Source organism: Epargyreus clarus, unplaced genomic scaffold (genome assembly GCF_041222505.1).
Source record: "Epargyreus clarus isolate Ecla_fem2 unplaced genomic scaffold, WU_Ecla_fem_2.2 ptg000026l, whole genome shotgun sequence".
In the NCBI taxonomy this organism is placed as follows: Eukaryota; Metazoa; Arthropoda; class Insecta; order Lepidoptera; family Hesperiidae; genus Epargyreus; species Epargyreus clarus.
In genome coordinates this window covers 2321010-2342007 of record NW_027332233.1, presented here as the reverse complement: position 1 = coordinate 2342007, position 20998 = coordinate 2321010, and the positions used below count along the sequence as shown (strand labels likewise).

General features: G+C 37.4%; 3 protein-coding genes across 3 annotated transcripts; 1 reads left to right on the top strand and 2 right to left on the bottom strand.

The window, feature by feature from the left end:
* Nucleotides 1-955: 955 nt before the first annotated feature.
* On the top strand, nt 956-2095 carry LOC140753429 (uncharacterized). Its single transcript, XM_073088016.1, has one exon. The coding sequence runs from the start codon at nt 1173-1175 to the stop codon at nt 1887-1889; it is 717 nt and encodes a 238-aa protein (XP_072944117.1). The 5' UTR covers nt 956-1172; the 3' UTR covers nt 1890-2095.
* Nucleotides 2096-4894: 2799 nt separating this feature from the next.
* Nucleotides 4895-9516, bottom strand: Gas41 (YEATS domain-containing protein 4 Gas41). The gene is made up of 4 exons (XM_073087951.1): nt 9314-9516; nt 8544-8825; nt 8012-8198; nt 4895-5248 (listed from the first exon to the last, which is right to left on the bottom strand). The coding sequence occupies exons 1-4, from the start codon at nt 9359-9361 to the stop codon at nt 5070-5072; spliced, it is 696 nt and encodes a 231-aa protein (XP_072944052.1). The 5' UTR covers nt 9362-9516; the 3' UTR covers nt 4895-5069.
* A 1009-nt stretch (nt 9517-10525) lies between these two features.
* LOC140753530 (uncharacterized) lies at nt 10526-19571 on the bottom strand. The gene is made up of 7 exons (XM_073088205.1): nt 19330-19571; nt 15347-15489; nt 13591-13804; nt 13226-13343; nt 12318-12385; nt 11783-11947; nt 10526-11434 (listed from the first exon to the last, which is right to left on the bottom strand). Exons 1-7 carry the CDS (start codon nt 19417-19419, stop codon nt 10889-10891), a joined length of 1344 nt encoding a protein of 447 aa, XP_072944306.1. The 5' UTR covers nt 19420-19571; the 3' UTR covers nt 10526-10888.
* Between the last annotated feature and the right edge of the window lie 1427 nt (nt 19572-20998).

Genomic DNA, 20998 nt, shown 5'->3' with positions numbered 1-20998 from the left:
GGAGGGTTGGTTATCATAAATTGTAAAGCATTTCAATTGAACAAATTTAGAAAAATCAATCATAAAACAGTATGTAATGGCTCGCATCATAGACTTGATATTAGTGCACTCAAATTAACCTATAAGTGCAATATAAATAACAAAATATCAATTTCAGTTTCGAGAAAGCTGCTTTTTTTGAAATGTCGAGAGTAGAGCACAACCTCAACGCTTCGCTTACGAGGCGTGCAAAATCAATCATAAAACAGTATGTAATGGCTCGCATCTTAGATCCTCGGACGTTTACTATGTTTTTTTATAATATAGTTGTAGTAGACGAGCATGCAGCCACCTGATGGTAAGTGCCTACTGCCGCCCATGGTAATCAACCTTACCCGAACACAGCAGTGGTCAACACTGCTGTTATGAGGCAGAAATAGGTGTGGCGCTGGTGCCGCCGAAGTCGAACCACAAAGGGTTCTACCACCTTCAAAACTAGGTAGGTATTTGTAATTTTCACTAGAATTAGATGCTCTTACTTAAATATAACGCTGGATTAGGTACATAGTTTTGTTATAGGTAAGTAGGCAATTCTGATTCGTTACTCTGCAATAACATATTCCTCGTGTATTGAAGGTCAGCGCGATCGATGATAATAATGACGGTCATTATCTGGAAAGCATATTCAGTCACATCAACTGTCCACTCGCTACACCGTGAAAAATTATTGACATTCACGTAGCGTGCCGCCGTTCGATAGGTTTGTTATTTGTACTCCGCGTTGTTTCAAATTTTTGGTGATATTACATGATTGAAGTGTGTGTTACTTCTTGTCCTTGAGAAGCTATTATGGTTCCTTAATAATTAATATTGTAACTGCCATATTATAGTGGGGTGGTAATTTTAATCTAGTACTAGTACTTTTACTCGGTAAAATTATGTCAGAACTTTCAAGCAAGACAAACTTTTTACTGCGATCAGACAAAAGATACTGTCACATTGACAGATATTTCATATTCTCGTGAAATTATTCCCTATCTATTGCGTCACACATTTTTCATGGCTCATCAATCGCAGTGACGTGGTATGGGTATTGGTCAGGTGTCCGGCAGTTATCGCGCGTGAGCCGTTCGATTATCGGCGAGGAGGGGACCACGGCGCCCAAGGTCAGCGCTTGTAGGCGGGCGGGGACCATGTTGCCCGGACCACTCGCCCACAACGACGCGGGTAAAACGCGCGCTCTCACCACTATATACGCGCCGCGTAAAACAAAGCCGCGTAAACACAAGACAGCCCAATCCAGGATGCTCGAAAACGACATTCCTATCAAGCCCAGCCTGTCGCCTTTCCACCCGTTGCCAGCGATCGGACAGAGGCCTGAGGAACCAAAAACAAAAGTTATAGTTTTCAATCTTAACAATGCAAATGAAAAACAGAGCTTAAAGTTGCGCGAAGTTTTGAAACCGCTTACACCGCGCAGCATCCATGGGTACGCGAGAAAGAATTCGTTGGATAGACTTGACAAGCGACCCCAGCAGTTGCTGCGGGAGAACACGTATGAAGTTATTGAACCAATATTCGTAAACGCTGCGAAGATAAAGAAAACAAACACTCCAAACATGAACACAGAAAAAGGGACGGACGAGATTAAGGTGTCGCCGAAGACGAGATTTAAGAATGCAGCGATGCAAGTGGCCAAGCTATCATCGATGCCTGAAACGGGAAAGCTTTTGAATTTGCGGGAGAGACAGACTTTAACTTTATGCCGGGAAGAAAAGGACTCCTGTCGACTACAGAAACTGCCGCAGAGTCCCGCACAGAAGTTGTCTAAATTGTCCGAGATTTTTCAAGGCCTCGACATGAAAGGTCGGCATAGAGACAAAATGAAGAAAGAAAACAGTTGGTTTTAAAGTGTAGGCTAAGTAGACGGGGTTTGTTACGAATTAAAATACAGGAAGCGTAGGTACTTGTTGTAAAAGCGATAAGTGATAAAGTGATTATTTAAAATAAGGTTTTATTTTTGTTAATACTAAAGTGTGTAAGTATACGAGATATTCCTATTGCTCAAAGTTTCGGTGTTACGTGTTCTTCATATTTTAATAAAGTGTGACTTGTTTCTAAATGAAGTTTGAATATGAAATAAATAAATATAGTTCAAAAAACTAAAAAACACGCTTTTATGATAAAATTAACTAAAAAGTAGAAAATCTAAATGAATCTAGGAATCAATTAAGGAACAGTAAATAGTATAATTGTGAAATAAATCTACAAAGTTTGAACGAAATCTGGCCGTTTAAAGTGGGTCAAAATCGCGCCCAAAGAAGTCGGTTACAAACATACAAACAAACATACAAACATACAGGTGAAGCTAATAAAAAGCGTGTAAAAACATAACTTTGTTCAACACAGTACATTTGTATAATACCTAGGCTAGCCTCAGCTAAGATCACAAATCACGTTTTATTGCGGTCTCTAGCTCAATATAAAGATTATTTAAACTCATAAATAATTTAAATTATTTGATTATTGGTTTAAATTTCAAATAAAATACCATTTTCTGATCTGATATGAATGCTTCATTCAACGATGATAGTATTACAAAAAATAATGACTGAGTATTGCAATTTTTTCGCAAAATTAAAATTTGTGCATATAAATAGCCGCTTACTTCGTAGGTAAATATAAAAAGCTTGTTTCTTTAATTAAATTAATGCATAAAACGTAAATTACCGTAAGGAAATCAAACAGTGATTACCCTTGACATGTCCGTAACCTAAGGAGTAGTGCGTTTGCGTAACACGCAACAACTAGTGAATCTTGTATAGTTTTAACGATTTCCCATTGGGAGATACTCAGGTAGGCGTGTGCTATTAATGTTCCATATTATGCCGCGATTTATCTTTTTTTTATTTGGAAATTATTTCTAAGGTTTATATTTATCAGGGTGTACTTACCTAGGTTTGCAAGAACTATAGATATGTACGATCTCTACATTATTAAAAGGGTACGTTTGCATGAAGCCGTCGCCGACAAAGACTATTTTTTAATATAAAATAAACAGACAAACTAAGAAAATATTTAATTGAAAATCACTCCGATATATTTACATCGATGTAGATTTGGCGATAAGATAGAGCAGCTTATCTTTGTAATGTTGAATTGAATTTAAAACTATCCTATTTATTTTAAGAACATGAAACGTACTGAAGCTAGACAGTTAGACCTTCTTCAAGACCTCGGCCAAGACCTTTTGCAAGTGGGTAGCAATATGTGAAGGTGGGTGGCGTATTCGTTTTAATTCATGGTTGATATGATTGGTAAATAACTCATGAGGCTTTGAAGCTTAGAACGATGAAAATTTACATGTGTTCCGTAGGTAAGTATGTAAAGTAGATGAGGACTATAGCTTTTTTTCGAAAATTCAATATTAATATCTGTTTACGCGACTTCTAACTTACTAAATACGCATACTAAATGTATTTCGATTATTATTAAATTTGTTATTCCTACATACATAAAATCAGCTGAATTTAATAGTTAATATTGTATTCGTTACAACACGAAACATTAACCTCGATGGAAATAGGTCGTGCAAATCTGCCGAACGCTTCGACAGCTCGCGTGACAGACACGTCGCGTGGAGAGCACGATACCCGTGGTAATGGATGTGCAAACTGCAGGGTAGGGGTTGTAAGGGTGGCCATTTCTTGCCAGTAGTTCCATCGTTATGCAGCTAGAGTATTTAAGATCCTTTAATTAATGTGTACGCAACTGAAAAGCTTGTAGATAAATCATAATTCGTAAGTAACGTGATCATATGACAGTTTTGATCGGGACTGTCCCGTTTTCAGCTACTCCGTCCCGGGGTCCCGAAGAACTCAGTAACGGGAAAAAATAAAACCTTTTTTCGTAGGTAAATCACAGAGCAGCGGCGAATTCAACTTACGCCCCGGATGACGCGAAACCACATTATGCTGCCGAAGTCAATTATTTCATTATTTTTTTTTGAACGTTGAATTGAAGTTGAGCAACGTCGGGAATCATCAGGAGCTGGATATGTGAACGGTATAGGCTTTAAAACTTAAACGAACGTGACTTTTAGAAATTACATGATAACCAATGGTTATTATGACTATCCTCAAAAACGAGTACTAAAACATTACACAATATTGGAAATCTAAATTCATTATTTCAGTTCCTGCTTGGCCGGAATCGAACTTTGAGCTTTCGCCTTTCATATGTCAACTACCTATAAATAATGCTCCGTGGACAGACCTACTCTGTTCATCGTTTATATAGTATAAGCATAGTACATATCGATCCTTTTATCACAAGTTTTACAATAGGTACAAATAGACATGAAAACTACTACAATAAAATTATATGTACCACATATCAATGTCAGAGTTATTTTATACGTGGTAAAGACGTATATAGCATGAGTGGATTGCATCAATAAACATCATTGTGTCCACCGCACTTCACGTGGCGTGGAAATTATGTTTTGTCAGGAATTGTCTATCTAGCCCGTTATTAAGGGTTGTCGTAATAAACCTCCGATGTAATCTTTATTGTGTCGCATTGAAATTACAATGTATTTCCTTATTCCCTATCACTTATATTCTATATACTGTTATTATATAAAAGCAAATACTTCTAAAACCGTCTAATACTATATTATTATACTATTATACTAGGCTGCATAGGCATCCACAGGCGGCGGTGACCACTACAATTACTATTGAGAATAGTGTATTATCGTTAGCTATGTACTTCAATTTTATAGCGATCGTGGTAGAGTTATTTGTATTCCGACTTCTTTGGCAAGCAATAAAAGAAAATGTGATTTAAATTCGAAACAATACATAATATAAATAAAAACGTAAAACACATTCGAAAATTAAAACACCTTTCATAAGCGTAATATGTTTATTAAGTACAATATATACAATTTTCTCTTAGTTACTAGTATTGGTTTATAAAAAAATACAAAATACGGCTGCTACCAGCTTGCTTTTAATATCATTTCGGTTTTTTGAAGTGTTTCTTGTCATAATTCTCCATACAAATAATATTTACGACACAAATCGTCACATGCTTGATAACACATTGGCAGCGGGATTATTCTGTAACTTGGCTATTTCGTCTTTGAATTTTGATATTGTCTCCTTAGCAAGGTGCAACTTTTCTTTCAGCTCTGAAATCTCTGTCCGGACCTTTGTTTGAGCTGTTATTATCTTCTCTAAGGTTTTTTCTTTCTTTTCTTCAACTGGAATAATAATATAATTAAACATTACTCACATTTATACCTTAGAAATTGATGATATTTTTTGCAAGTTTAACGAAGCAAATAGGCACATGGTAAATGGTCACCCATCTGTAGAAATCTGAAATAGAACTCCATAGAACAGGGGTCTTGCCTGAAACCGAATATGTATTCGTTAACTTATACATTTATTTATTTATTGTTAATTAGAACGATACATTAATCACTTACACTAATTAACATGTCAAATTCAATGTCATAATACAGGAGACTTCATTATTAAATAGAATAAACATTTATATAATAGCTGAAAGTTAAATAGTAACATTTAAGAATTAATAAGAAAAAATACATACAAATAAAAATACATCTGTGTGTGCGGGGGCCGCAGCCGACCATGCCCAAACTCTCAAGCGCCGTAAATATAATAATTTATTAGACAATTATTTGTTTGCGGCGCTTGCAATAGAGACAATGGGTCCATGGTCATCTGACATGAAAAAATTCATGTCAGATATGTCGACCAAGCTTGTAACTGCTTCCGGGGACCAAAAAGCTGGCGGCTACTTTGCTCAAAGGCTAAGCCTTGCCGTTCAACAAGGAAACGCCGCCAGCGTTTTGGGAACCATGCCTCACACGGCAATTTTAGATGGTTTATTTTATTTATGATTTTATCTTTTTTACTCTTGATTGTATATATTGTTAATTAGAAATAATTTGTATATATTTTAGCTTTAATAATTTCTTGTTATTTAGTAATAAAATTATAATAGTTTGTAAATAAATAATGTTAAAAATAAGAAAAACAATAATTAAATATAAACTATGTCAATACGAAATTTAATATTACATTACATTTACAGAAAAGCAACTGAGAATGTACTCCTGAACGCGTGTGGTAGGGGGAAGACTCGTAAATACCTAACCTAACATACTGCTGTCGATCACGTAAATAATCAGCTAACAGTTTCAGCAGGCCAGGAGCAATTCCTATTGCACTGAGTTTCGCTAGCAAGATATCGTTGTCAACTCTATCGTATGCCTTCCTAAAGTCGAAGTAGAGAACGTCGACCTGCCGACCCTGATCAAGCTTTGTAGAGATGTAGTTTGTCAGGGTCAGAAGATTGGTGTCAACTGAACGTTTAGCTCTAAATCCGTGCTGCTCATTTGAGAGATATTTATCGACTTGTAAGTAGATGTGTTTATGCAAGACATTCTCAAATATCTTAGCCGGCGACGACAGGATGGCAATAGGACGATATTGTTCAACCATGGACTTATTAGAGGTTTTCGGTATCGGCGTAACTCTAGATGTTTTCCATTGCATAGGGGATGTGCCGGTCTTAAGGCAAACATTAAAAATGTGACAGAGCGGCTTGGAGATACTCTTTTTGAGATATTTAAAATAGCAGACGGGACACCATCAGGTCCGATAGAGCTGTTCGCTTTTAGCTTCTCAATGCCGTGGTAAATGTCCGATAGGGTGAACTCAAATATGTTAATGTAATTACTATTTTTACTAACGTCGTTAGTTCCACACGCTATAGGGTCTAAATGTATAGGGTCTAGGTACATACATATACATACATATTATGTATTGTCACAGATGCCTGAAGCCTAAGATACACAGGGTAACAAAGCATCCGTGGCCGACTTCAGCTAGGACTCTGATTTTATTTAGGGATTCTTTTTTTATATATACTTGAGCATAACGATAAAGCAGACGTGCTACCTGATGGAAAGTAGTCAACGCCGCCTATGAACAGTTGCAATACCAGAGGAGTCGCCAATGCATCACCGGCTTTGAAGGAGAGCTCTTTTTGCACCTTCTTTGAAGAGCCCCATTTCATAGCGCTCTGAGAATACCTCAGGAGGAAGTTTATTCCACATCTTGCACGTTCGTGGCAAGAACGTCCGTGCAAACCGAACCGTGGAGTACCGCCACGGGTCCAGTTGGTGTGAATGGAACTTCATCCTTCGGCGAGTGGTGCGATGGAGGAGTGGTGACGTAGGCACCAGGTCAAATAGTTCCTCGGAACACTCACCATTGTAAAGACTGTAAAACGCGCAGAGGGAACCTTTGTCCCTCCGCAAGCTTAAAGGTTCTAACCGATCGGAGATCCTGGGGTCGTTGACGATTCGGATAGCGCGTTTCTGCACGGAGTCAAGTGGGTTAAGTTGGTATTTGGGCGCCCCTGCCCAGAGATGGGAGCAGTACTCCATGTGAGGTCTCACTTGTGCCTTATATAACAGAAGGAGATGCCCGCAGTGGAGTATCGCTTCGCTCTGTTCAGGACGCCCAGCTTTCTTGTCGCCAACTTGGCCTTAACGTCCAAATTACCCTGGAACTGCACGTCACACGATATGTCAACTCCCAGGATCCCCACACTCTTATCAATGGTGAGTGGAATACCTTGGAACGGTGGCGCTATGACGAATGGGGTTTTTTTAGCGGTAAACGCGCAGACTTGTGTCTTTATGGGGTTAAACTCAACAAGGTTAAGTCAAATCTATGTCGAGACCTGCTCCAGAGAGTCTTCGATTTCAGACACAAGTCGGATTCTGCTTTCCTCCACGAGAGTAGGAGAGGTGTTTGCACGGCCTGTGTACACAGCATATCCCGTACTATCATCATTACAGATGTCCATGGGTAGCACTGGTCATTTTCCATCAGGTGGATGGTGTGCTTACTTCCTACTGCTATGTTATAAAAAATAATTGTATATTCTATTTATAAATTTTACACAAATTGTTCCTTATACTTACAATCAGTATCATGTGTCCACGAGCCATTAGTGATGGTTTTTAAACTATTCAACAAATGCTGCATCAGCTGTGTTGGCTCTTGGAACACTATTTCCTCATATGACTCACTGACTAGAGCCCTTCCCACTTGTGGAGTACCCTCGCTTACCGGCGATTGGAACAACTTTAGTATATGGTAGAGAGTTACCTGGAAAGAAGATTTATTTATGACATAGATATTTTTAATATAAAGCCCCAGTAGGTCTAAGGAGGTTATGCTATTCAAAGATTTAGTTAATTTAACTGATTCATGTAGAATTTAGGTGAAAAAGAAAGAAGAAAAATTACAGTAATCCTTATTATTATGGGAGCATTCATAAAAAAATATTCAATTTTTAACATCCATGTTACACAAAATAAGCTTGACTCTCAATCTAGCATGTAACTACATAACAAATAAATAGAAATGATGATTTATTATATTGCGGATATTATCATGTACATGACATTTTATTTCTTTAAAATCAGCTTGTATGTCTATTAGTCAACTTACAGGCCTTTCATTAGGATCATGGAAGTACAATTTAATCACAATTTCAAACTCTCCCCAACCCGTTTCTGTTAACTCGTACGGTGGCTTCGTCACTATCCTGTTAGGGTTTGCGTAGCTCTCGTGCAGTTTGAAGTGGACCTTCTTGATGTAGGCCGACATATCCTCATTGGCGTAGGGCTTAACATACACCGTCCATTGATGAGTGTGGCCATCCTCTTCTCGTTTCTTGCCAAAGTACCTAGCTATGTTGCCATATACTATTGGCTTTACTATCACCAAGCCCTGAAATTCATAGGCATTGCGACATTATAGACAGATATACTCTTCAGTCTTAATACTATGATGATACAAAATTAATAACTTTGGCACACTCTTAAATTACACAACATGGTACGAGTAAGCCAGTATCACCTAGGATTGTAGGATGGTATTGAACATTTTTTCGTACTAAGATTTTATTGTATGCCGTCAATATAAATGGTATGTGATTTGTTATACATGTAGAGTTTTTCTTAGTCTTAGTTACCTTGAGTTAGTACTTCAGCATTTGGGATTTGTACTATGTAAACTAATGTACTCTTAACCAGCTTCACAAATGTGAAAAAATTGCACACAAAGCCTAAACCGGACTCTTTCCGGCAACCCTTTAAAATAAAGTCGATAGGTACCTAATTGAAATAATTATTAAAGTTACTTAATATTTAAGGTATTCAGCATCAAATTAAGTGGCTTCTACATGTACTGTAGTTTAAAATGATAGCCAAACTTACCTTTACTCTGCCGCCTGAATCTGGCCCAAAATCTGTAGGTAAGCTCATTTCAGACTCGATTTTGGAATTCAGTTTTACTGCTATTATTAACAAAATGAATAAATAAAAGTTGTATTAATTTGTTGTTTGTTTGTAAACTTTCCAAGAGTAAAGCTATTGTTTAACGCCGGACTCCAAAATACTCCAAATGAATGTGTATTTTGTTGATATTTTCACCTGACAGCGACAGCGACACTTCTTTAACATTGACATTGACATTAGTTTGACGATGACTAGGGACGGCTGAGATCGATTAATCGAAGAATCGATCTTTTGAGAAAAAAATCTAATATTTGAATCGTTTCAGTGAATCGATCTTTCATTCTAGAAATCGAAGGTCGATCTTTTTGAAGGTGGTCGAATATGTTATAGACATTTGTTGCTGAGGGATATGTATTTCCGTGCTTGTTTGATGATCTGATGACCTTTTCACTAAGTTTCGAATCGATTCAAGAATCGATCTTTATCGGCGGAATGAATCGCCATCCCTAACGATGACATAACCGAATATCAAAATATTTTTATGGCTATTAACTCTCTCTATTCAGCCATTTTAACCGTTAGCCAAATTAATTTTATTTTTTGTGAATAGCTGGCTCGGACTGCAAAATATTTCAAACTCTTAGGGAATAAATTATAAGATGTCCCGCGATTAGTACAACTATCGTGAAAGGGCCGCTAAAAACTTTATCAATAGCAAAATATCTCGATAGAGAATTTATACTTTTATTAAATAACTCAAGTATTTACTTCAAGAATCTTCCTTTATTTGTATTTTAGTAGAAGCAGAATACGATCATTATTACCCACGTACCCACATATCATTATTACCCACATATCAAGTACCCACTGATTACCTATTTAGTAATCATATTATTTTCAATGCACAATGGTTATTGACATGACATCCAAATAATGAAACAAAACTTCGATTTTAAATATAATAAATAATAATATACAGTAAAAGACATTTAAGTACAACATACGCAGTACTTGATGAAGAAAGGGTAAATTAAATCTAATACTGTTAATGATTATAAATAATATTAAAAAATAAGTAATAGAAATTATGATATTTTGCCGCAAAAGTCGCAAAGTTTAGGGCATCTCATTATTCACATGAACAGAAGCAAATCTCAGGGGAGTAAATAATAGACAAATAAAACTCCAACGTGGCTTCTTCAGAGATATATTACAATAATAGATTGCATGTGAACAATGGTCCGACAAGCTCCGTTACTTAAATCTAAAGTAGTTAATAATATATTTGATTAACATTAATTTTATTTATTTAACTACGCCGCAGATAATCGACTTTAATCTGAGCATAAGTTCAAACAATCACAACATTCAGAAAATTGAAGACCTCGACGGTCACCTCAAGACTATTATATGGCAGGGGTTTAGTAAAAGTAGGCCGCTTAGAGAATAGACAAGTAAACATTTATTCTAAAACACTCATCTACGGGTCACGTCGTTGGCTTATTAAAGAACACAACGGGAAATTAAGCTCGGCCTCCGATTGGCTCGTATAATTTAAAATTTGTGATCAGTGCGCGGGTTCTCTACGTCAGCTAGAAGTGGGTCATTTTCTTCTTCAAGCCTTGACGACTTTGAGCTATGCCTCGAAGCAGAAACCCTTTGAGAGAACGAAAAGAGATTGGGGACACCGCATGGTGTTGCTGGAGCCGATCTCGATGATGCCCTCGTGCCAGGAGAAATTCTTGAGCATCTTCCTGTGTATCCCGCCGACAAGGGCATGTACAAGCTTGATTTTCTGGCTTTGTAGGTCTTCCTGACATTGTCGAGGTGTTTTTGACGTCTTTCATCGCTGGGCCTGCGAAGCGTTGATTCGTTGGACGTTTGTGTGGGGCTCGTCGGTTGCGGGGGCGATTGGCAGACACCAGGCGGCTCGTGGTCCGACTCAAATAGGTGGCGGAGCACCGATTCGTAGGGTTCGTTTTCGTAGATCCTGCTGCGGTTGGAATGCGGCGGCGGGGAGTTCCCGACGCGCGGCTTGCAAGCGCCGTCGCAGTATCGCTCGATGTCGATGAGCTCCATTTCGAGATCGTAGGTTGAATCCTGTACGAAATAGTAAGTTAAGTAAACAGGGCCACGTGTAAACAGAACAAAAGATAGTTGACAAACAATTTACATAACATATGCTAGATACCCACTGAAATATTGGTTTGAAATCTATTTATGTTTAAGCAGTGTCAGTCTGTTTCTACGGGCACTTGGAAGAACAAATCATTTAAGCGTTACATTCTACATTTCATGTGTATTTCTTTAACTATAACCATAAAAGTAAAATATAGCAACGTTAGACTTTGATGTTTTGTGTAGGTGTAGTGGTGGTGCTTCTGGAATTGAACCATGGAGGGTTCATTATCAATATGTAAATAACGAGTATTAGTTAACACTAATTACCATGGGTTGGATGGGTGAGTTGAGGAGGTTGTCGCGGAAGAGCGCGTTGCGCTCCCGCCGCGGCTCTGTCAGAGAGGACAGCGAGCGTAGCACGGAGCGCCCGCGCCCGTAGCCCTCGTCGTAGTTGCTCGCGCACGAGTAAGGTGGCGGGACGATCGAATTCGCCTAAAGTGGGAAACATGAGAGTTTAGTATGTAGTATGTATGTGAACACGAGAGTTTGGTTTAATTTACTTTGTAGATAATATATTCCAAATTTGGGGATTCTCAGAGCTTTTGACCATGTAACTCTTACCGATTCTCGCGCATAAACGACGATGAGTGGAAATTTAAATTGGTCATTTATTTGTGTGTTCGTCATTGTGTATGTTAACACTTTTACTACAGGTTTTAGTGGGGCTGTGAATGTAGGCAAAAACATTGTTTTAATTATTGAGAAAGTTGTGAGCAAGAAATAGCAATCATTTAACAGTGATGTTATGACTAGCATACTTTTGTGTTAAGCTGTATTGATGTTTAATTAATTTCGTTGGTACCTCATTTGCCGCGTTGCATATGAAACTGGAACTGAGAGATTCTGCAGTACTTGTCGCTGACAGAGAGCCTGAAAAATGAAAAGAGTACTCAATTATCAACAAAGAAGTCAAAATAATAAATGTATTTGAAATTATAAATAAAAGGCTTTAAAATGTAAATTTTGAATTAAGGGTTAAAACACGCGTTAAGTGTAAAGATTTTGTAATTGATTAAATTATGATGTTCTTGTACTAAAAAAAAAAGATATAAGTTTTATACTTTGGTGATGCTCAGTTTTGCCAATCCAAGGGCTCCCTTATGTTTGTTCCAAACTTCTGCAAAAATTTCGATCATATTCGATCACCGAATTGCAAGCAAAATAATGATTCCACTGATCTACAACGACGCGACACTCAGCCCTTTCAAATAACTGACTGAATATAAGTAGCGTCTACTGTCCCTACGTAGGTGTAATTAAATTAGTTTACAAGTATACTCTGTAACTCGATTAGTACGTCATGTCGCGTTGCAAATATAATGATTTATAATGGTAAAATGGCCGTAAAATACGGTTTATCCATCAGCAGACTAGAACGTGATTTGGCTTCAATGACATTACCGCCGCGCTTAATCCTAATTTCTCGATATAACCCACAAGATTTACGACATAAGGTCTAATTTAATTTAGTCCTTGGGACGTTAGATGCATGTACTCGAAGGAACGAGTTTTTAAGTTACATATATTTATTGGTTGCTTTCATTCAATTCATAGAGTTTCACCTTCTTCCTTGCTCTTTAAACAGAATCAAGGCAAATGATGCCAGTCTTAGTTTCAGACGTCTAAGAGAAGCAGTGACCACATCACCTGATTTCATAACTTTTAGATAAGAGAACCTAAATTTGATTAAATATAATATGTAGTAATTACCTGGTGGTCGAATCACATAATTGCGGAAATATTGTACCATAAGGTAGTTACCGCTGGATTTTCCGTCTCCCTCGGCGCACGTGATCACTAGTGGATACATATCGGGCTTGGATGTCACCTAGAAAGAGATTATTTAAAATTTTAAGCATTTAACCTTAGAAACATTGGTAAGTAGCTAAAATTTTCGATTTTAACTTTTTTGTTCTAACAGTTTGTAGAAATAAATAGTTACGAGTGCTACTACAACTTAATAACTTGCAACTGATGCATAATCAATAAAAAACAATACTTATACATGTTATCTAAGTGAAAATAAGAAAGCGGCTAAAAGAAATAGACCTCAAGAAATGGGCAATAAGGTGTACTTCAGAGTATGGTGGCGGGGCCTGGTGGATGGAGCCGCAGCGGCTGTACCGCGGGGGAGGGTACACGGAGCCGGCGGAGTCCCGCTCGGAGGTCGGCCGGCGCACGCAGCATGCCAGCGAGCACATGTACACCCCCTGGCCGCGCTTGAAGAAAAGGCTCCAGGTGCAACACACCAGGATGCCCCCGAGCAACCCCAGGAGGAACAGCACTGGCCTGCCGATCGTGTAATTCAGGGTTAATGCTTCGATCAACAATATCAATGTTGGTATTGCTTACCGAAGGGTTAATGTAACATATCATTTTTCGTCTGGGGAACGGCACCCCTATACGTATTCCCTCTAATATCATCTTGCAACTGCAGTAACGACGTCATTTATATATTTGTATATACATAACCATTGTGAACGACCTCCCTTACTTCCAATCTCATCACTTTTTGTCCCCTTTGTAATTACTTAATGCAATTTTGTTTACTTAATTTAAGATTCAGATGACTTAAATTATGCGATAACAAATTGACGTAACAAAGACTTTAATAAACTTCTATACTTATACTTACTTAAGTAGATATAAACTAATTTCAGATGTATCAGTATTGCAGAAGGAACTTGAAATGTCATAAGGTTACGATAAGGGTCTTTGAGTCGAGTGCCTGTTGACCATGATCGATGTTATCAAGAAAGAACTCCCAGTTCTGCCCTGTAGCTATTTGTACCTATTTTCAGTTCATACTACATTATACAAAAGGTTTCTGCACAAGTTACGACGCATCTTAAAACTTTATTTTGGGCCATAAATTCCTAATTTAGTAGGTATAGTCCGCGTAAAACTGCTAGTCTCTGATATGCTATAGAAATGAATTGCGTCGTCATAGTAAATTGTATGACGACACCTGCTCTCAACAACTTCACAGTGGACTAGCAGTTTGGCGCGGACTAAAACTTCAGTAGATATCTAACTAAACTGTCTCTAATAAATATACTAACATGCAGCAACTACTGATACACGAATTACTTACAGGTATTTTGTGTACTTAATAAATAGGTGCTAAGAGATTTTCCTACTTCATCCAATTATGTTGCAAGTGGCTTGCCTATTATATTAAGTGTTCTATTTGTAGAACGAAACAGCTTAGCCAAACAATACAGCGATGAATGCATTCAATGCAATCGACAAATCGAATTAAATATAACAACGAGGTATTTAAGTATGAAATTCATTTTCTTTTTAATCTGAATCAGGTGAGCTAAACATTTTTGAAGTAGGTATAATTCATTGAAAATAATTTTGCGCCTAATTGCCAGATCACATTTCACCATGTACCAGAAAAAGGTAATCACACCACTATTTTAACAACTTTCATCTTTTGTGTGACCACAAAATGCACTTAAATAATTTATAATACTTATTTCTAATTATTTTTTTAAATTAACAAACGCGTTACTTTTGTTCTATCTTGTAAAACACCTCTCGCTCTTTGATCGCATGTTTGCAAAATGTATGTTTATCGCCCTTGGTAATTTTGGTAACTTCTTGATTATGACTATTAATGATTATGTGTTTATGTATCATCGCTACCTACCCTATAATTTACTTTATATCTCTTCCTTTGACTATTCAAATCGAATCGAAACACTAAAGTCTCGTCAATTGTTGATCTTGTAGCAGTTGGTTAGTTAAATTGCTGTATCTTGATCTTAATAAGCATAGCAGATACGTCAGTGCTGCATCGTCCATGTGTACTAAGCAACTTACCATTGATAATACCAAGTGTCGACTTTGAGGTCGTCGGTCGGGAACCGCGAAGGGCCAGTGGTGGGCGCGCAGCAGCCCAGCTCGCAACAGTTCCAGTGCGATGGGCATAGCCGCCCGTCAGGACAGGAGATCTCATCGCCACACTGCAAATGATGTAGGGTAAGGCCGTTGTTACATTTTATTTCGCGATATCCTATTGATAGTTGCTTTTATACTCAAGTATAAATGGGGATCATTTACTTTAGAATTTGATATTCATCCATAAGTGATTATATTTATTGTAAACGTAAATAAACTTCATAATAAAAAATAATCACTTAATAAGTTACAAATTGTTAATGAATAATTTATTAGATAAATAAAATATAAAAATCAGAAGACATAAATATAGCTGCTTTAAAACAACGTAGCGTTGCTACGAAACCGCTACGTCGGCATGGAATTATAGAATAACACACAAGTATTACGGTGGGCCGTTATACCATGAGGGAAATTGTAATTTTTTTTTTGATAATATAAGAGTAGCAGACGAGCATGCAGTCTACCTGGTGGTAAGTGGCTACTGCCGCCCATGGACATCTGTAATCAACCAGATAGGGTTAGATATTCCTACCTGAGGTCGGCCACAGATGCGCTGCTACCCCAGACCTACTAAGTTGAAACGCCTCGGAAAAGTCTGTCTCCTTACCACACCCTTCAAACCGGAACACAGCAGCGCTTAACACTGCTGTTATAAGGTAAATAGGTGTGGCGGTGGTGCCGCCGGAGTCGAACCACAACGGGTTCTACCACCTTCAAATGTAATGTAATTAAGTCTATACCCATAATAGGCAATTGTTCTTCAAAGCTTTATGATATGCATACTTGGTCAGCGTTTTGAAGTATGTCTTCTTATTTTAAGTAGGGCCGTCTTGTAGGCACCTGCTGTACTCAGTGGTACTTAAGATAGTAATAGCTGGATAACGACAATGTCACAAATACAACTTAAACTAATATATACTTATAATTCACGACCACATACTACGAACAATAAAATAAATACGCCCATTATAAATATGGCGCCAATGATCTTTATAAGTCATAGCAAAATGTTCCTAACAAGAGCAAATACGATAGCTAGTCAATTATTCAGTTGTAATTCGAAGACGCAGGCACGTTGCCAAAATAATCTTCTAAGGTCGAGGTCCGCTCTCCCGGGACACAAGTGGGTCAGAAATGGAGATAAAACGCCCAGAATTCTCGATACACGCTTAATATTTCACCAGCCCGCCGTGAAAAGGTCATTCTATATTTATAAGGTGTGACCTTTAGAGGGAGTAGGTACTTGTTGCGTAATCACGTAGAACCTGGGCGCTAGGAACCTGGCGTGATGACGTCATATTCATCCGACACAAAAGTTAATTAATTATAAGTATAAGTAAGTATGTATATTTGACGATCCTTCTTAAAAAGGCGTTTATTACTTTACATGAAAGAGAAAAAACACGACAGTTTAAAAACGTTTCTTTTATAAATATGACATTTTGAATCTCAAGGCGCATTTTATATGTTATTTTAACGATCACAGTCCATTTTACAAAAAGTAATATAAGAATGAACTAAATATATTATGTTACCTGAATTATACTCAAGTAACAAAGACTATCGACTAATAGGGAGCGGGGGTTCTGTATGGGGAACGGGAAGGGGGCGCATTCCAGTTCGAGGCAGGTCAGCCAGGTGCTTAGATAGCTCGACCTAGTTATAGGTACTCATTGTTGTACCTAGAATAACATACAGTATCTGTTATAACTATAGTCTAGAGGACTACTTTATCGATATGTTAATTTCGCGCCAAAATCTGACAAAGCTCTTAAGTATGATTTGGAGTCAAATATCTTTAAAAGATAACTAGCTTATTTTATAAATACAAAAAACCCGATTTCTTAAAAATAGCATAATAGTCTTTTATTCCCACAATTTAGCCGAATCCTCATACCTCATATGATACCTCATATGCTAAAATCCGTTAAGCTGTTTGAGCTGCAGGCTGTGTCAAAGAATGAGACATACATACATATGTACATTCATAAAATATTACCCTCTGCAGTCAGGTAATTTTCGGGTATTTTGCTTCATATAGAATACTTATACTTATATATTATATATAAAATATATAGGTACCTTAAACTCGTGAAAAATTGACATTACCCTCTTTTTCAAATAAAATACACCTTATATAAAGTAGTAGGTAGATACCAACTTTTGTACATCTATAATATTAATATAATTTGATATGATATGATTTAAATCCATTAAAATAAATCCATGCAACAAGTAGCAATGTGTCTGATACGTATAGATATCTAACGATATATATTGATATTATATGCGTACGCTGATTGTAAATTTCCTTAAGTAAAATAGTACAAGTCAGTAGAAGTTTTAGTTATAGAAATGTTAAACGAAGAAACGAGCAAGCCAGCAAACAATTCGCTAAATTATGACCACTTTAATTAAATTATATCTCTCCAAATCGATCGCAAAAGCCGTATAAATTAATTAAATCATTTTAGTTTAAAAATTAATAAGTTCTATCCTCAAAACATTATAATGGTTTCAATTAAACGTACGTAGTGAAACCGCAAGCAGAAATCACGTAGATAAAAAAGCTATGTTAGAAAGTAGGTCTCCTATCGTGCCCCTCAACAAGCACCAGCTCAGAAATCTCAGGTGGGAACTTAACAATTATTAAAAACATTTGGGTTCCTCTGCGGTCCACCGGCCTTTACGCTGTTTGTCCACCGCCACCGTCACCAAGCTGATACCGATAATTAATGACGGCGCCGAAGTAGCGTACATACATTTACTATAGTCGCTTGTCCACCGAACGTCCGTCACCTGAGCACCGTCATCACACGCGTGACAGCAGTAACAAAATAAACCGCCGATTTTGGCCCCGGTGGACAAACTATCGCCGTCACGACATATTAAAATCGCCCCCAAAATAATCTCGTTCTCGGTATCGGTGACGGTGTGATGGACAAACGACCATAGAGTCCATACCATCATTACCTCATGTAAGCAACATATTATCTTTCCCCTAATATTTGCCTTATTTTAGATAATAAAACCACACCACGTTTATTATAAGTACTATTAAAATAATACAGTAGAAAAGCCGGACATTCCTAACGTGAAGTAATTCTTGAGTTTCGGTGGAAGATTGTGGATGCCGGCTGACGGCTACATAATATATGAAGCCATCATCTTAGGCATTCTGCAATAACTTTTACAGGCATCATGCAGGCGGCATAACATTACGTTGGCATGTCCTCAGGGGGAACGAGCAATCTTAGACATTAGTGTGAGCACGCAACGCATTTGTTATTAACTTCAATAAGGACCCCTATTAATATCAGGCGGGCTACTTGTATGCAACTTTCGTTTGTTATTTCCATCATAAACAAAAATCTAAGAATTAGAAATAATATAAATAACTTGTAGGTATAAATAAGTTGGATTCGACACGTGCGTCTATTGTTATTTTAATTGTTTATAAAATGTATTATGATCAAATCGGGGTAATTATCTAACATAAGCATGTATCTAGCATTGCTTTCAGTTTTCGCGGCAAAGGCTGTGAGCGAGGTGCACGGCGCATGGTTTACGCCCACTTTGCGCCAATCGATCTCTGTCAAACCTCACACTCACACAATGGCACAAATCCTATCAAAACCAATCATTAATGAGTAATTAATTATGAAGATATAAATATATCTATTTCGGGAGCAATCGATATTATTATCATACAAGATGTATGTCTATATTTGATTTAAAATATAACCTCAAAATGGCTTTGTTCACGAATTTTCAGATAATAAACCTCAAAGACAGGTTTCAAGAAAATTACGATTTAATGTTATCATTAGGTACTTGCTATTTATAACGCTATGTATACTTGTTTCTTGGAATATCTTACGATTACTTAGTATAATACTTACTGTTGGGGTGACGATTAGATATCCCAGCGTGAAAATAGTAAGAAGAAGGAAAATCATTGTGATAACCGTGAGCGGCCGGGGGTACGGCATTGATACGGTTTATATCATTTCGGCACAGCAAGAAACGTGCAAAGTGCACCTGCACTCTGCCACACGTCAAACGTGAATAACGCGATATTATTTGGGGGATGGCATCCCCGCATGCGTCTCCCCCGCGGGGCAGCGCAACACTGAATTTCCTTTCATAGCCGCCTGAAACGACCAGCCTCGTTGACATCCCGCACCCCCCGCGCGCGAACTACCCCCGAACAACCCCACCCGGCTGCCGGAGCCCCCGCAAATAACCGGAGCTCTCCTTAAAACGGTCGTAGTTGAGGATTCTCGGAAACACATTTGCAATTTCATCAGCCAGTAGTAAAGTATTTTATACCGACTGCTTGGGAAATAAGGGTTGAAATCTGTTGTATGCTATTATAGAAACCGTTTGTGCAGTAGGACGCAATCGCCTGAAATGCTACACGTTTATAGCTGACTGAAATAGATTTTAGACCTGTCCCAGGCATCATAAATATAGGTCATATCGCCCTTGATTGGTATTGGATATCTGCGCTACATAAATATATCCGTCTCTATCGGCTGATAAGAGTAAGCGAGTATTTAATTAGGTTGTTTTTAATTAATTCTATGAATAGAACGAGCTACTTATTCTTAATCATTAATCATATATTAAAAGTCATAATAAGCATATTATATTTCGATTTATTGCTAACATTCACATGGACTTGTACTGTGTATAATTTCGATATTATTAATAATTTCATTGTTCAATTTCAAGAAAAGTTGTAGCTCGTAGCATAGTGCTACGCTTGTAGACTTACTACGCAATATGAAAGGCAGCGGAGAGTTTTAAAAGGAGAGTAATCAATAATCATTTTAATAGATAGTGGAATAATTTATTTCATTTCATTATCATCATAATTACATATCACATTGCTTTTTCAAGTGTAGATTGCGACTGGGGTTGCGATATATTTTGACATAATTAATCAGGTTAAAAATATTAAAAAAACATCTATATATTAGTACTGTTTAAGTACTTTCATTTTAGAAGATGTTTGCAACCTCTTTTACATCCCACTATTGGGCACGGGACTCCCCTCATAAGAAGGTCGGCTGGACGTTGATTATGAAATTTAGCCACCCGCGGTTACACGTGTAGCTCCTGACCGCTCCCTAAGTTGCTATCTTCGTATATCTGTTAAGTCCTATATATTCCGCGGGGTTATATGCGACACGTGTCGGTCGGCACAAGGTATAATAGAGACAAGTATGCAGTACGCCCGCTTAATTTAAGCATAAGTTCTACTATAGTTTCTCGACACGATTAAGAAATGATACAATACCTTAATCATTTATCCACTTTAGAAACTATATTTTTCTGGTAATTTTACACTGTTTTGGTATTATCTGCTATGTAACGAAAGAAAAATGTAACTTATATAAAATTCTTTAAAAATTTGGTACCAACAAATTATATATTTTTGGGAGATGGATAATGTCATATAATAATTCTGTTTTTACAAAGATATTTTAATAACTTCGATCTACCGTCTCCTAATGTAAACGTAAGTATCTCAATCTGAATATAAAAAGGGGTTGTCCGATAGTG